We start from the raw sequence: 16,576 nt of genomic DNA on the forward strand, positions 1-16,576 counted from the left end.
TTCCTTAAATTGTTTTAAGTCAGTTTATTCGGTGGAGGCCATGGAGGTCCAAATAATGGTGTCTCGTGTCCTGATCTATAGCCATTCTTTTTGTTTTAGGCAATACAAGTGGCTTCAGAATCATTCCCTAAATATCTATTTTCTTAAATTTACTAGTATAGTTTGGGTTTTTCCCTTTTTATATAGAAATTTATTCTGGTAGTTTAGCTCAAATTTTGAAAAGTGTTAGGATCCAGTTATGACAAATCTGGAGAAATGCTTGGATTTCAAAGTAACTGTGTCTGCTCCATGTGAAAATAAAATGCTCTCCATAAGCCTGCGCATTAGGTGTTTAAAATGCTTCAGGTGCCTTCCCTTTGAGGGCATTTGGCCTTTGTCTGCACTGCCAGTAGAACCAGTGAATGAGAGTAAAGTGCTTGTCAGTTGGCCGCCTGTAAACTGTGATATCCTTGGATCTGTTTTGAAAGACCAATCAGATTCTGCGTTGTTGTTGTAGCTTGTGTGTATTCTCACTGTTGCTGTGAGGCACTCTGTGTGCTTCTGCAACTTTCCAGAAAGCTATGCTCATTAGGAGCCATGTGAGTGCTGCCTTCATAGCGCTCAACATTTACAGCCTGAATTTACTACTACTTCTCCTGTTGACTGAGGGTAAAGGGAATGTCTGCTGTATCCCTCAGATTTCCAGCTGCCTTTTCTCTTGTTGTACTTAGTTTAGTTCTTAAACTTTTCCGCACCATTATGTACTTGGTTTAGGGGATGGTTTTATCACTGTGCTTATCACTTAGACTAAGTCACAAGACTAAGAAAGCTCCTGCATTGTTCTGTACAGAACTAAACCTCAAGGGATAACATAGGTGATGCAATTGTGGATATTGCTCTTGTTTTCCCTGTCAAAAAGCATCTTTAGTTTAGGAGAGCGGGCACTGCTCTGAGAGCCAGAAGACCATGCTTTTCCACTAATACTACTACTTTTCATGGTGCTCAATGAACAAGACCTGATACCTTCCCCCTTCTTAAGGTAGGGTTTATCATATAAAAGGTCTTACTGAGAGTTTGCACAAGGTCACTTTTCCAGTAAGGCAGACCAGGCCTCATCCACTTAGGTACACTGTCTCAGAATTTTACCTAGATTGGTATAGATTCACTAGTGAGATGTAACTCCATTTTATTTCAGTTGAGATGGTAGAAAGAGTGACATGGATGTGAAGCTTCTGGGTTCATGTCCTGTTGAAAATCCATACAGGAGCTTGGTACAGTTGCACATGATGTTGCTTGGTGGTTTTAAAAAAGTGAAAACTGAGGAAATTACATGAAAAAAACGGTTAAAAGGATTTTAAGGTTGTGAAGTTGAGCACTGAGATTACCAAAACAGTAGAATTCCGGTTGCTATTTGTGCAGCTTCTGTTTATCAAAATGCATTAAGGGAGACACAGCCTTTAATTACATGATCACATACTACCCTTGCTCAGACTCTTGCCTCTGCCTCATTCAGTGCATAAGTAGGACTTCTGGATGCTTCACTTTGCAGTTTTAATAGTGCCTGAGGTAATATCTTTCATTGGACCAGCTTCTGTTGGTGAAAGAGACAAGCTTTCAAGCTCCACATAGCTCATCCACTTTGTTTCTCTAATATTCTTGGACCAACACAGCTATAACAACACTGCAGATCTGTTTAAAAGACACTATTAAAACTATGTTTATATAGCATAAGTATAGTTTGCAACTGTTCATCTAAAATTGACTCTTTTGACTCGTTTCACCAATTCAGCTCAAATTGAGTAGCGTTTTGATTTTGCACACTTCTGAGATTTAAACTTTTGAATTTCAGTATGTAAAATCTTAAAAATTTATGGCTTGTCCACTTGCTGATATTAATGTAAGCTAAGTAAACCGATACTACTTGATTTTTTTCCCTTCTGTTTGCCAGAAGCTGGGAATGAGCGACAGGGGATGGATCACTTGATGATTACCTGCTCTGTTCATTCCCTCTGGGGCACCTGGCATTGGCCACTGTCGGAAGACAGGATACTGGGCTAGATGGACCTTTGGTCTGACCCAGTAGGGCCATTCTTGTGTTCTAAGAAGTGTGGTTATGAAACTAGTAGGAGCTACATTTTCCTAGCATCTGAAAGTAAGGTTCATAATCTCATAAAAGAAAGTATTCTATGTGTAGTATAACTAAGCCCCTTCATTATCAGTGTAAACTGATTTTTATAAAAAAAACCCCCAAACCAACTAACCGTGGGTTTTACTAAAAGTATTCTTTGGGTTTTTTCTGATTTTTTTTTTTTCACCCTACATTTGTATCATTCATATATATAAAATATAACTTGATTTATTAGGAAAATACATATATCTCATGCAATATATTGTATTACGATAATACATTAGTCTGTGTGTGTGTATATGCAAAGGTGCCTGTTGAAGTAAGTTTATGTATTAGTCTGGAAGACGCACACAATAAATGAACAGGCATGCATTCAAGCTCCTGAAGTGCGTATGCATCTGAACGTACTAATGAATCTCACGCCCACCATGTATATATTTCAAGCTGTTATCTGCTAACAGTTTAAAGCTCTGACATACTAAAATGGGGAAAATCTGTATCAGAATACATTTCAGAGCACAAGGAAGTATTCAAAGGTTTTGTTTTTTTTTGTTTATTAAAAAAAAGGGAGAAAAGGATGAAGTTGAGTGTATGCGCTGCAAATGGTGTGGCCCATTACTAAAGTAAATATTTATAGACTAATAGTTCTAAGTCTACAACAGTAAACTGTTTATTCAAATGAAAAGTTTTATTTTGGGATTAGAGATATTTTCTTAAACTCACAGTTGGCATTGTGTTCTGAGTTCTGTTTTAGGTCTGTAGCAAACTGCATTGAGTTCCATTCATCAAAGCATTAATCTACTGAATACTTTCCCCCGTCCTTCTGTCCACCAAAATCAACCCTATTTGCCCAGAAAAATTGAATGTTTTCCTCCAATTTTCACTTGTTTTCGTTGTCGTATTAATAAACAGATACATTCTTCAGAAAAATAAAATAACTGAAAACGAAGGGCCCTAAGTATAACATGAGAACACAAGAGGGGGAGGGATAGCTCAGTGGTTTGAGCATTGGCCTGCTAAACCCAGGATTGTGTGTTCAATCCTTGAGGGGGCCATTTAGAGATTCATGGCATAAATCTGTCTGCTTTGAGCAGGGGGTTAGAGTAGATGACCTCCTGAGGTCCCTTCCGACCCTGATATTCTATGATTCTGTGATATGGTGAGCAATTAAAAAACTTCTGTTTTTAAATGTAAGTTTAACTTGATTGCAGTATAGAAGGAGTAGAAAATTGAGCTAATTATAAATTCATTTCTCATTTGATCTGCTGCTTTGAAGTCATAATTAATAGGTATTGGTGTCTGAATCGAGCTCTCTGAAACCTCTCTCTGGAGGTACACTTGCTGAACTGACTACACCTTCCTTCCAGTATGTCTGCCTGCACTGAGGATAATAGATGTTTTCTCTTTGGTTCTCTGTGAGATCCTTTTACAAGGGAGTAGTCTCTGGGAAACAAGTTTTCTCTTTATTTTTTCCACTTTAGTGGAGTATAGTGCAAGAAATGACTCTGTGATCACCAGAGATTACTAGTAATCCAAGAACTTCCTCTGAGAGTTTGGTGCTCATTCTGCCAGAGATATGTAACATAGTGGAGACAGAAACATAAGTCCTCTCTGAAAAAATCCTGCAACACTGTGATTTGGTCAATATATTCTTTCTGAAATAGAAAAAGTGAATTGGTTTCTTCAGATAGTAGTTCTTGAGCAACGGATCTGTCAGCTGTCCATGCTTTTCAGAATAAAGATGTACATTTAAAAAAATAAAATTTTGTGTTAGAGAAAATTATTCCTTTTGCATGCGGAAAACTTGAGTTCAAAGACTACTGAATAGTCTCCATTGTGTCTTCCTATTCTGATTAATTCTAATTTCTGGCACAGTTACGCGGTGGTCACTTTTGTCACTGAGTCATAGATGTTAAGGACAGCAAGAAGGATTATGATCATCTAGGCTGACCTTCTGTATATAAAAAAACAGACCAGAGAACTTCCACCTATTGATTCCTGCATGCAGCCCCATAGCTTTCAGCTGAGCTAGAACATTTCCTACAACCGTTTGTTATCGTGATACTCTTTGCACTGGTACTCCTATTGCTTTCCCTATATGGTGGTTGAGTGTTACTTCTCATGAATTAGGACTCCTGTCTATGACAGAGAATCCAATAGAGGAGGAAAAGAAACCAGATTTCTTTCTTGTAATTTTGCCTCCCTAATATGACTCTCATTCTTAGGACATACTTTCCCTATATTTATCAACTAGTTTTTGTTTAGGCAGGTGAAGAAGCGATGTCAGATGTCAAATATTGCAATAGTGACATCTGCGTAATGGTGGCTTATTTCTGTACTTCCAGATTATAATAGGTTTTGTAGTTTTTGTGTCTTCTCAGCTTTGGAAGGATTTGGGAAAGGTTAGCAAGTGTGTTCGTGTGGGGAGGTTTCAGATTGCAGTTCCAAAAATTATTTTTGCTACCCTTGAGTGGGATTGAGCACTGAATTACCTTCTGTTTGGAGCAGTGGATTCTTATTAGGAATTAATAAAATTAAGGGTAACTAACTCTGCCTGTTCTGTAGATGTATGGGGGTGGGGGTTGTATTAGCTCTGTTTGGAAAACAGCAAGAGTGGTTGATTAAGAACTTGTCAAAAAATTAAATAAGAGGTTGAAAATTTTTGATTGGCTATAGTGCATGTAGGTAAATAGAAACTCAAACTTTGTTTGATTAAAGGCCAGACAACATTTTGAAAGATTGTTAAAAAGAGTTGTTACTTTTACAAAGTTATGTTTCTACTGTAGCGGGGCAAGTCGTGAATCAGATGAATCAGAGACTTCAGACAGGCTTTACTGAGCCAGAAGTACTGAGGATATTTTGTGATACCTGTGAAGCTGTTGCCAGGTTGCATCACTGCAAAACCCCAATAGTTCACCGGGACCTGAAGGTAAGAGTTCCAGTAAAAGGTAATGAGCTGAAATGTTTGCTGCTACTGAGCAGCTGTCAAAAGGTGGCTTGTAATGTGGAAGATATCTCATAGTGTGCAAAAGCTGCCCACTTTATATAGGGGGAGGGGAACAAAGTCTGTCTGCAGAACTGTACCCAGAAGATTAAATGAAAAATGTTAGGTAGGTTAGGCATCACATTCTTGTAGAATAGATTTTGGTACTACTGATGGCTTAATGAGGTAATGATGAAGTTATAGTTTTACTATTAATGCTAAATTTCTTTTGAATTTTCAGAATATTAGTACATGGCAGGCTTGTCATCACTAACTGAAAATTAGAGGGAAGACTTAGCTGCTTTCTATAAAATTGGTCGCTACCCTGTTTTTTCATTTTTCAGTTTGTCAGTTTACCTGATTTGTTTCATTTTTCCTTTTAAGGTAGAGAATATTTTGTTGAATGACAATGGAAACTATGTCCTTTGTGACTTTGGCAGTGCCACTAACAAATTCCTTAATCCTCAGAAAGATGGTGTTAATGTAGTTGAAGAAGAAATTAAAAAGTAAGTTCACTTAAATGGCTATTCATAAGCACTAATTAATTTTCTTAGCAGCACAGAACTTATTACATGTTATACATTAATGGAAACATAAGGGCCTAGCTAGGAACAAATTAGTGTTCAAAGTGGTTGATTTAAGTGCACAACTCCTGTTAACAGTAATGTTTTTTCCACGTCCTTAGTGAAATAGGGGCTATGCCAATACCTAAAATAGGCATAGCAAGATAGTAGGAATACCTGGTAATGTTGATGCTATTTCAGTTAACCTACAGACAATTCCTGCACAATTTAAAGTGAATATACTAACAGTAGAGTGTACAGGTCTGACGCATCTTACGCGCATTTAACATGCGCAATTTCAGCTTTACGCAGTTGGCAAAAACAAAAACAAAGAAAGAGAAAAATAACTTTAATACTGTACCTGTAGTGCGGGTGATTCCGCCCGCCATTACACTCAATGTAATTTTGACTATACGCGATTTTCACTTTACGTGCTGACTGCAGAACGTAACCCCAGTGTAAGATGCGACAGACCTGTAATTACAAAAAGTTTGACGCTTCCAGGTAATACATTTCACTTAGAATATATGCAACCTTGTGTTACTTTTACTGTCTCAGCTCTTTCCCCCTAATACCCTGCTGTGTTCCAAGCCTCGCTATTCCTGTTTAGGCCCCTGACCTGCAGTTTACAGCATACAAGTGAACTATTGTACTAACACGTTGTTAATTGCAGAATTGAGAGACCGTAGATTCAGAGTTATTTGAAGTGCAAGTTTGTTAGTACAGTGAAGCCCTGATCCTGTGTTGAGACATCTAGGTGTTATTGAAAGACAACTAATAAGAACTGGCTCAATCAGCCTGTGTGATTGCTGACCCTGGAAAAAAGGCTTCATACTAACTTACTAAGGTCTAGGGTGGGGTGGCCAACCTGAGCCTGAGAAGAAGCCAGAATTTACCAATGTACATTGCCAAGAAGCCACAGTAGTATGTCCGCAGCCCCTCTCCCGCTCCCCGCCCCCTCTCCCAGCAGCTCCCACCCACCAGCAGCCCTGCCAATCAGCGCCTCCCCCTCCCTCCCCACACCTCCCGATCAGCTGTTTCGTGGCTTGCAGGAGGCTGTGTGGGAGAGGAGTGAGGGTACTGCAGGCTGAGGGGAGGGGGCGGGATGGGGTGGAGTGGGGGCAGGGCCTGTGGCAGAGCTAGGGGTTGAGCAGTGAGCACCCCATGGCACATTGAAAAGTTGGCGCCTGTAGCTCCAGTCCTGGAGTCGGTGCCTATCCAAGGAGCCGCGTATTACCTTCTGAAGACGCATGTGGCTCCGGAGCCACAGGTTGGCCACCCCTGATCTAGATCTATCCTAATGATGGATCCAGTAACACCCATGCCATTTCCACTTTGTTTAGTCAGAGACATTGTATATATGTTAAAGTTTAAAATTTGTTTATTTTCTTGCCTGCTAAAGATAGTTGATGCTAGAGTGTAACTATGTATTATTCAGGACTTAAATGGAAAATAAATGTACACCTTTTTGAAACTACTATTTAGGATATATACATTTGGGAATGATATGTTACATTTTGTAAACACACAGTTATTTGCAAATATGAGATTCAATATCCTGGAATAATATGCTTTGTTTTTAACTAGCAAGAATCAGTTCAAAGATGCAACTTCAGCATCTGAGTTTCGCTTTGGCTTTGAATGCAATATTTATCAAGAAAAGTTACCAAAAAATAGTAGATGTACTGCTCTGAAAAATCACTCTTGGCTTTTCTATCTCCATCTTTCTCTTTACATGCTCCATATTTCTAGCATTAGCTTCATGTTGCTAAGAACTTCAACAGGGGACTGCTCTGTTAATGTGTAATACCTTTAGAGTAGTGTGAACAAAATACCAAAAAATGAGAAGTTAAAATGCCACAATCTAAGGTGTAATTTAGGAATAGTTTTTCTTAGCTGCTTCCAAAGATAATCTATAACAAGAACTAAATGTTGATCATTTCCCTGATTTTATTAAAATCAGGTGTACCAGTTGATACCTTAGACAAACTTTTTTTTGTGTTCATAAACTTGGTGTATTTGATTTGCAATAGTTGTAACTTGATGTAATTCTTCTAAGAGTATAGAAAAACAGCAAAAGATTCTTTCCATGAAACAAAAACTTTAGCTGACCTATGAGCAGCATGTCTACTGCCATGTCCCCATAGATGGTCAATGATCAATCCACACAGCATCGCTTGTGGTTGAGGAATGCTGCAATGGTGTCCCTAGCCTCTGTTCGTCAGAGGATGGAGATGGATGGCAGGAGAGAGATCACTTGATCATTGCCTGTTAGGTTCACTCCCTCAGGGGCACCTGGCATTGGCCACTGTCGGTAGACAGATACTGGGCTAGATGGACCTTTGGTCTGACCCGGTACGGCCTTTCTTATGTTCTTAATGACTTACTAGAACAAATGGATATAAACTGGCCATCAGGAAGTTTAGACTTGAAATTAGATGAAAGTTTCTAACCATCAGAGGAGTGAAGTTCTGGAACATCCTTCCAAGAGGAGCCGTGGGGGCAAAAGACATATCTGGCTTCAAGACTAAGCTTGTTAAGTTTATGGAGGGGATGGTATGATGGGATAGCCTAATTTTGGCAATTAATTGATCTTTGACTATTAGCGGTAAATATGCCCAATGGCCTGTGATGGGATGTTAGATGGGGTAGGATCTGAGTTACTACAGAGAATTCTTTCCTGGGTGCTGGCTGGTGAGTCTTGCCCACATGCTCAGGGTTTAGCTGATAGCCATATTTGGGGTCGGGAAGGAATTTTCCTCCAGGACAGATTGGCAGAGGCCCTGGGTTTTTTTGCCTTCCTCTGCAGTGTGGGGTACGGGTCACTTGCTGGAGGATTTTCTGCACCTTGAAGTCTTTAAACCACGATTTGAGGACTTCAGTAGCTCAGACATAGGTTAGGGTTTTGATACAGGAGTGGGAGGGTGAGATTCTGTGGCCTGTGTTGTGCAGGAGGTCAGACTAGACGACCATAATGGTCCCTTCTGACCTTAAAGTCTATGATTTTATTTTACATTGTCCACTACAGATTACTTACAGACTATTATCCATGTTAAAAATGGTTAGTGTGTATTAGCGTATAAATGGTGGGTAATAAAGGTATACTGCAAATCTTCCATTTCATCTCAGTTCCACTGGACTTATTTTCTGCTAGGTATACAACACTGTCATACAGAGCTCCTGAAATGATCAATCTTTATGGAGGAAAGCCAGTTACTACCAAGGCAGATATCTGGGTAAGTAACGTAAAAGGTGGTCTAATTCTTGTAGAGTTGTTCTGCTTTATTTAAAAAAATAAAAAAAAAAGATAGGGAGGTTAACATCTCAGAAATTACAAAGTAAAGGCTTTGCAGTGAGCGAATAAGGTGTGGCTTCTTGCAACAGAAATAGTGTGTGGGAAATGGTGATAAAGAGAAATAGCTGTAGAGAATGGTTTTATCTTTTCCTGCAGAAAATTATTGGCATACGTGATGTACTGTAAAAGGGGAATTAATATTTAGATAAGTATTTTTTTCTTTAGCCTATTAGTGCAAAATGTAGCTAACATTAGTATTTCCCTTGCTCTTACTTCTGTTCAGTTGTTAACAATGGCTTCAATAGAGACCTGTTTATAGTATGATTTAAATAAGGCAGACTGAATAGGTGACCAACTCCTATGCATTCAGCCATGTCAGTGATGTTTGATTCAGTGAGAAAAATGAGATTTCGTTATCACTAATGATTGATGTTTAGTGAATATTTGCAGAGTGCATTAAAGATGAAGAGTGCTATATTGGTTGATTACACTATATATAATCAGTGCAAAGTTCAGTAATAACCAGCTGGACATAATTTGAGTGCAAGGAGAAAAGTAACAATGAGAAAATAAGGTATGTAATACAAAAATATTTGTGATGAATGGCTGGTACTGTTTGTTAAACATCTTTTTAATTGCTAAAGAAACAAGGTGGATGAGTTAAAAGCGACAGAGTCCTGTGGCAGACGTATTGGAGCTTCTAGACTAACAGATGTATTGGAGCATAAGCTTTCGTGGGTGAATACCTACTTCGTCAAATGCATGTCGTGTCATGCATCTGATGAAGTGGGTATTCACCCACGAGCTCCAATACGTCTGTTAGTCTATAAGGTGCCACAGGACTCTTAGTTGCTTTTTACAGATCCAGACTAACACGGCTACCTGTCTGATACTTGACGAAGGTGGATGAGGTAATCTCTTATTGTATTAACCTCTGTTGGTGAAAGATACAAGCTTATGAGCTATGGAGAGCTCTTCAGGTCTGCAAAAGATATGCAGAGGCCACAGCTAGCCCAGGTCAGCTGAGTTGGGCTGCGGGGTTATAAAATGTGCAGTGTAGATATTTGAGCTCAGGCTGGGCCTTGAGATTCTGTGACGGGGGAGACTCAGCTCTGAGATTTGGTGCCATGGGTTCTTTATCGCAGTGTGTATCCAGAGAGTTGCAGCTAAATACAAGGTGGAAAAGATTTTTTTTTAACTCACACATTACGGACAAGTCTACACTACAAAATTAAGTCAACCTAAGTTAGGTCGACGAATAGCAACCACAGTAATTACTGGGGCTTTTCATGTCCCCACTATGCCCTTTGTCAGCAGTGTCTCCCCTCACCAGGAATGCTTCCACCGACTTAACTGTGTGGGGCATTGTGGGTTACTGACAGCTGGGGCACTGGGGCTGATAGCCCGAGCTGTCGGCCATACATGGCTCGCTGCTGCAGCCCCACCCCGCCCAGGGATGCATGGCCCAATATGTACATTATTATGTAAATAATGTAGTGTCTGCATGGACGCTGTGTTGCCCTATGTCAACCTAAGCACTACGCCTCTCACAGAAGTGGAGATATTAAGTTGATGTAGTGGGTGACTTATATCAGTGGGAGCTAAATTTAGTGTAGATCCTTACAGAGTTAGGCAAGGCAGCTTACCTTGACCTAACTCTGTAGTGTAGACCAGGCCTAAGATACCGTTCAAGGAGAATTGGGCACGTTAATCTCTTCAGTCATAGGACTGTGTGAGTTAATTTGAGAGTGTATTGATTGTCTGGTTTCACCCACACATGATACCACCCGTATAGGGTATCATTAAACAATTATAGTCCATACTTGATGGGGACCCCATCTTGAAAAATCTTTTCTGAACCCTCTTTTCTGGCCTTAAAACAACCCCCCAGACTCACCGAGCTCATCAACAGAAGCAAGCTCCCCCAGACCAAGACATATCAACTCCAAGTGGCACTGGCCCTGCCCTTCCATAACAGATGCAAAACCTGCAGAGTTAACTCTGCTACTAGGATGATCATTACCCATGTGTCCTACAAATGCCTATGGCAACGAGGTGTACCTCATTCAGTGCACTAAATGCCTCAGTAACAACTGTGTGAGTGAAACCAAACAGTCATTACTCTCTTGAATGAACTCACAGAAAAGTTGTAAGACACAAACATAACATTCATGGGCCAACACTTTTTTCACAAAACAATCATTCTATATCTACCTCTCAGTCCTCATTCTCAAAGAGAACTTGCGTAATGCTTTCGAAAGATGAGCCTGGGAGCTTAAATTCATAACCTTGCTAGACACTAGAAATCGTGGTCTTAATAAAGACACTGGATTTATGGCTTATTACAACAGTCTGTAACCCTCTACCCCCCTATTTTTTGTCCCATGACTGCAGGCGTGTTCACAGGTCATTTTACTTTGAATAGTCTCTTACAATATGTGTTAACTGCTTATGCTAAACAATCTTTTCCACCTCGTATTTAGCTGTGATGCTCTGAGTATGTTTCCCAGACTGTAAGAAGAGCTCTGTGTAGTTTGAAAGCTTGTCTCTTTCACCAACAGAAGTTGATCCAATAAAAGATACTACCTCACCCACCTTGTGTCTCCACTATCCTGGGACCAACACTGCTACAACACTTTTAATTACTAAAAACACTGAGGAAATGAAGCAAGGGTAAAACTGATAACTGTATGAAATATAACACTTTCATTGTCAACATATGTAATACCTAATGAAGACTTAAGAACTTTTTTCAGATTACTGAAATGGGAGAACTCCATGATTACTTTTCTTCTACATGCCAAACGGGTGCATCTTGAGTAGATTACATCAAAAAGTTTATGGGAAAATAACATGAGTTCGAGGACTCTTATTTGTCAGATTAGATGGTGGTTCTACACATGCAATTTCTCTGTATAAACACATATTGGAACTGTTCATCTGAATTAAAAAATAGATTTTTTTTTTTAAATTAAAAAACAGACATAAGTTTCCTCTCTGAATTTCTTTAAGTGAACAGCTTTGTTGCTGTCTGGCATCTAGTTGGTGGGACAAAAAGCACTTGTAGAACTGCTTTGTATCACTTCATTGCTTACATCCCAAGTTATGTCAATGGAGTGTTAACTCAAAACGCTACCATGTTCAATGTCTATGCAGGGATCAGTAGTGACCAGCATTTCAGTTATTTATTCAGTCTAGCTTTACTTTTTACACTAGTTTGTTGCCATCTAGACTTTGCAATGACAATACTTGTTTTTTCTCTTTTTTTATAGGCACTTGGCTGCTTGCTGTATAAACTTTGTTTCTTCACACTTCCCTTTGGGGAGAGTCAGGTTGCTATTTGTGATGGAAATTTTACCATTCCAGACAATTCCCGATATACCCATAATGTACATTGTTTGATAAGTAAGTAGCTGGGCAGCACTTAAAATTGTTTTGTGTGAGTTTATTAGACCTTACTACTAGTGACCTTCCCTACCTGCAATATGCACTTATAGTTAATGTCCTTTAAATCAGTGAGTTTGAAGGTTTGGTTGAACATAATCTAACTGTGCCCTGACACCACTTTTAGACCTTTGTTTTAAGTTCAGAAGAGTCCTTATCTCCACTGTCTGAGAAATCAAAGTAAATCTGTGGTTTTGCTGGAGAAGAAAGGGGGATCATTGCATTGAGGAAATGTTTTGAAAAGGAAAATTGTCTTCTCTGATGAAGGGGGAAAAAAGTTCTTCTTTGAATGCTTGCTCATATACATTCCATGTAGGGGTGTGTGCTCACCACCTGCACTGGTGGTGGAAGTTTTTTCCTCAGTGGTACCCATAGGGGCTGGCTCTGACACCCTCTGGAGTCATGTGCATATGTGCCAGTATCAGGGGCGCCACCCCTCCCCCTTCAGTTCCTTCTTACCACCAGTGACGATACTGGAATGCTCCTCTTGCATTAGCAAGCAGACGTGACCAGTGGTGGTTCTAGTTTTTTCTTGTATATACCTATAAATAATAGTAGTTTAGTAGTTTCTCGTACTTCTTAGTGGTTAAGTGTAGTATAGATAGTCCCTGGAGGGACTTGGTCTAGGGACGGGGCATGCCCTGGTCCCTGGGCTTCAAGCCGTGAAAGCGGTGTAAGAAGCCTATGCCAATCAGTGATCCATAAATCCATTAGGTAATATAAAATATTAAATTTTTTCTATAAAAAGGCATCCCTGTCTGAGATCTTTCACCTTCCTCAAGACCTTCCCTACAGATCTCCTCACTTGTTTACAGCTTCTCTTCTCCTCCTTGCTAAAAACTTACATTGAGGACCCCAAAAAAAAATACAAAATTATTTTTTGATAGGACAACTGACTATATCTATAAAACTTTCAGCATTGGTTGTGGTGTAAGAACCTAAGTAATATATAATGTCTTCAATAAAGCTAGTTAACTGTGCCAGTCTTTTTTAAATAATCAGTTTTGAGCAACCACCGCTTTGTGAGGGAGGAATTGAGAGTTTACTCCTGAGCTAACTTAATTGGACAGAACCGCAGATAGGCTGGAAAAAACTTAGGTTTTGAAAGGATACTTACGCAATATTTGCAAGGATACTTTTGCAGCAAGGAGCAAGAAATGCATTTATTTTTTAAAAAGAGTGTTTATAGAACGCACTGGTAATACCAAAATTCTGCAGATACCCATAAAACCATGCTAAGGTATCAGGGGCGGCTCTACAAATTTGGCCGCCCCAAGCAGTCATGCTCGGGAGGAGCCCCCGAGCCGCAGGAGCAGCGGACCTCCCGCGGGCATGACTGCGGAGGGTCCGCTGGTTGCGCGGCTCGGCTGGACCTCCCGCAGCTGCGGGCGGTTCGCTGGTCCGGTGGCTCCGGTTGAGCTGCCGCAGGCATGCCTGCGGGAGGTCCAGCCGAGCCGCGGGACCAGCGAACCGTCCGCAGTCATGCCTGCGGGAGGTCCACTGGAGCCGCCGGCCGACCGTCCCCTCCGCAGTCATGCCTGCGGCAGGTCCGCTGCTCCCGGGGCTCCGGTGGACCTCCCGCAGGCATGACTGCGGCAGGTCCGCCGGCCCAGCCTGCCGCCCCCCCGGGAAAGGACCGCCCCAGGCGGGTGCTTGCCCGCTGGGCTCTGGAGCCGGCCCTGTAAGGTATAGCACAGAATTTCCCCTGCACTTCCTTGCAGTGCTCCCAAATATAGCCCTATATTACGCTAATGCAGTGTTCCCCAACACGGTGCCCACAGTGCCTATGTGCGCCTGCGTACTGGCTGGTTTTCGGCGGCATTTTGGCGGATGCTTGTCCGCCGGCCATGGTCCTCAGTGGCTCGTCGTCTGGCACCCGCCACCCGGAAAAGGTTGGGGACCGCTGCTCTAATCAATTCAGCGAAGAAGGTACCGTGGACAGAGAAACAACCAAAATTTTAAAATTCTGGGAGAAAATCCTTGTTTAAACATAAACATCATAAATTTATGGAGTAATTATTATTTAAGTACTTGAAATATACCTCTACACACACACTTTTTTTTAAAGAATAAAAACAGTGCTGCCTTCTTTTGTAGATAAAGCAAGGTGTGTTCTAGAAAACGTCCATCTAGACCAGTCTTAAATTTGTTGATTTGCTTTCTACCTGGAGAAAAGTAACAAAAAATATGAACAGAACTCTCATCAAAATTAACTCCAGCGTCCTTGCTGTGCACACCAGAGATGAGGAAGACTTTCTTGCTTGAAAGTTGCATTTAATTTGATGCAATCACTCTTTCAAATCAGATCTATTTAGTTCACTTTACTTATGATGTTCCTTGATTCCTAGAGTCAATGTTGCCATGTTTCAGTTGGTTTCCCAGGTTGTCAGTAAAGCTATTACCCAAAGCTGTTTAATTTGCATCAGCCCAGGCTTTATCATACTTTTTAAGTTTCCTGAAATGCCCTTGCTATAAACTTCTTGTTCAGAATTTAAGAAAGATTTTTTTTATTTTTATAATTTTCTGTATTTGGCAACTTGTTAAATGCTGAGCTCAGTATGTTGACTTCACTGGCAAATTTCTGACCAATGTGTACTTTAGTAGACTGTAATTTATCCTGTAGTCTTGGTCCACACAAGACAACAGGTGATTTTGTCATGTATTTAGCAGGACACTAAAATCCAGGATAAGTCCAAATATGCCTCCAAATCCTTCTGAGCCATAGGCATCTATCTTCTCAACCTCCTGTTTGTCAAAAGCTTTGTTGTGATGCCTCTCTTTCAGAGGAGGGCTGCACACAGTTTCTCCTAGCTGCAGTATTTTACTTCTATTAGCTAGGAGAACTTAATGGAATTGAGGTCCTAATTGCATGCCCCTCCCCTCCCGCCACTACTTGCAATGCCCGAAACTGTTCTTTCTGAGGTGCTTCTGATGCCATCATCTCCAGCACTTTTGCACCAGGCTAGGATCATGCTGGTGGTGACACTGCAACTTTTCCATCCAATCTGATACTGTTCTTGCCGTCTTGTTTAAATGGTATTTCCCCAGCCTTTTTGACTAAGCTCTTTGATTATTGCAAATATGTGAAATGAAGCTAGACCTCACTTTTAGGGTGAAATTTGCTAATGTTTTAATACAGTAGTGTCCAATCTCTTAATCCTGAGGGCCAAATGTTATTTCAGAATGATCAGGTGTCTACAATCAATATTTTGGGGCTGATTCTCTGCACTGTTCTCTTTGCACAGTTCAGGATTTACCCTGATGTAGGGAAGTCTGCTAGCTCTACGCCTGTGCTAGCTCCAGTGGAGAGGGAGGCATAGCTCCTGGAAAGGGAGCGTGTGAGCGGTTGGGGTGGACACTTGAGTTGGAATGAACACTTGGGCTGTGCCCAGTTGGCATATTGTCCTTTGGGGACCACAGCCAGCTGACATAAGTTGAGGCATTTCCCAGGGCAAAGAATTGGGGAGCTGTAACAGGGTGTTGTTTCTCAACTTCTTCTGGTCTTCCCTGCATGGGAGAGTAGAGTGGTATTTTGCTTAGTGCACCTTTAAGCTCAGGCAGAGCTAGTGAAGCTCTTATACTGCCCTTTCTGGGGAAGCCGACAGTAGAGCCGCCAGAATTTTTCTCTCCTTGGTGATGTGATGGAGTTAGAACTGCAGCAGGGAAGGGACAGCACAGCTCAGAGCACTCCCTCCTCAGAGCTGTTGTAAGGGAAGTCACACGAGACTGTGCCCCTGCCTCCTCTCTGAAGTGATGGGGCTGTTCTCAACACTTCATTTTATAAAATTGCACTTGTTTAGGGAACACATTTTTCACTTGTAGTCAAATACCATTTTTTTCTTAATGTGGTCCCCCTCAAGGCCAATAACTGGAGCCTAGGTCACAGATGGGACATGACTAGCTTAGTGTGTGATAAATATCACTGTATACAAAATCAGGCTTATACATTTGTCTGGTTATTCTTTGTGATTATCATTTTCATTGGCAAATGGAAGCACGTTAAAAGTAAAGGATGCAATGTGTAGGATTTCAGGCGTGGCTAAACTTACAAAATGAAGTTTAAGAAACCAATTACTGTTTAGTGTAAGAGCCATACTTTTAAACATAACTCTTTGGTTTCCAAGCTGCATTTCTTTGTAATGTGTAAAAGGTAAGCTTTGTGCAGTTATGGATAGGTTTGCTTG

General features: G+C 40.8%; 1 protein-coding gene across 1 annotated transcript in view; it reads left to right on the forward strand.

Moving 5' to 3' along the window:
• Positions 1-16,576, forward strand: part of BMP2K (BMP2 inducible kinase) — a 106,809-nt gene that overhangs the window by 38,676 nt on the left and 51,557 nt on the right. Inside the window, exons 4-7 of the mRNA XM_045017443.1 lie at positions 4,894-5,036; positions 5,475-5,596; positions 8,808-8,889; positions 12,221-12,353. Coding sequence (XP_044873378.1) covers positions 4,894-5,036; positions 5,475-5,596; positions 8,808-8,889; positions 12,221-12,353 — 480 coding nt within the window. The remainder of the gene's footprint in view (positions 1-4,893; positions 5,037-5,474; positions 5,597-8,807; positions 8,890-12,220; positions 12,354-16,576) is intronic.

This window comes from Mauremys mutica, chromosome 5, assembly GCF_020497125.1.
Source record: "Mauremys mutica isolate MM-2020 ecotype Southern chromosome 5, ASM2049712v1, whole genome shotgun sequence".
In the NCBI taxonomy this organism is placed as follows: domain Eukaryota; kingdom Metazoa; phylum Chordata; order Testudines; family Geoemydidae; genus Mauremys; species Mauremys mutica.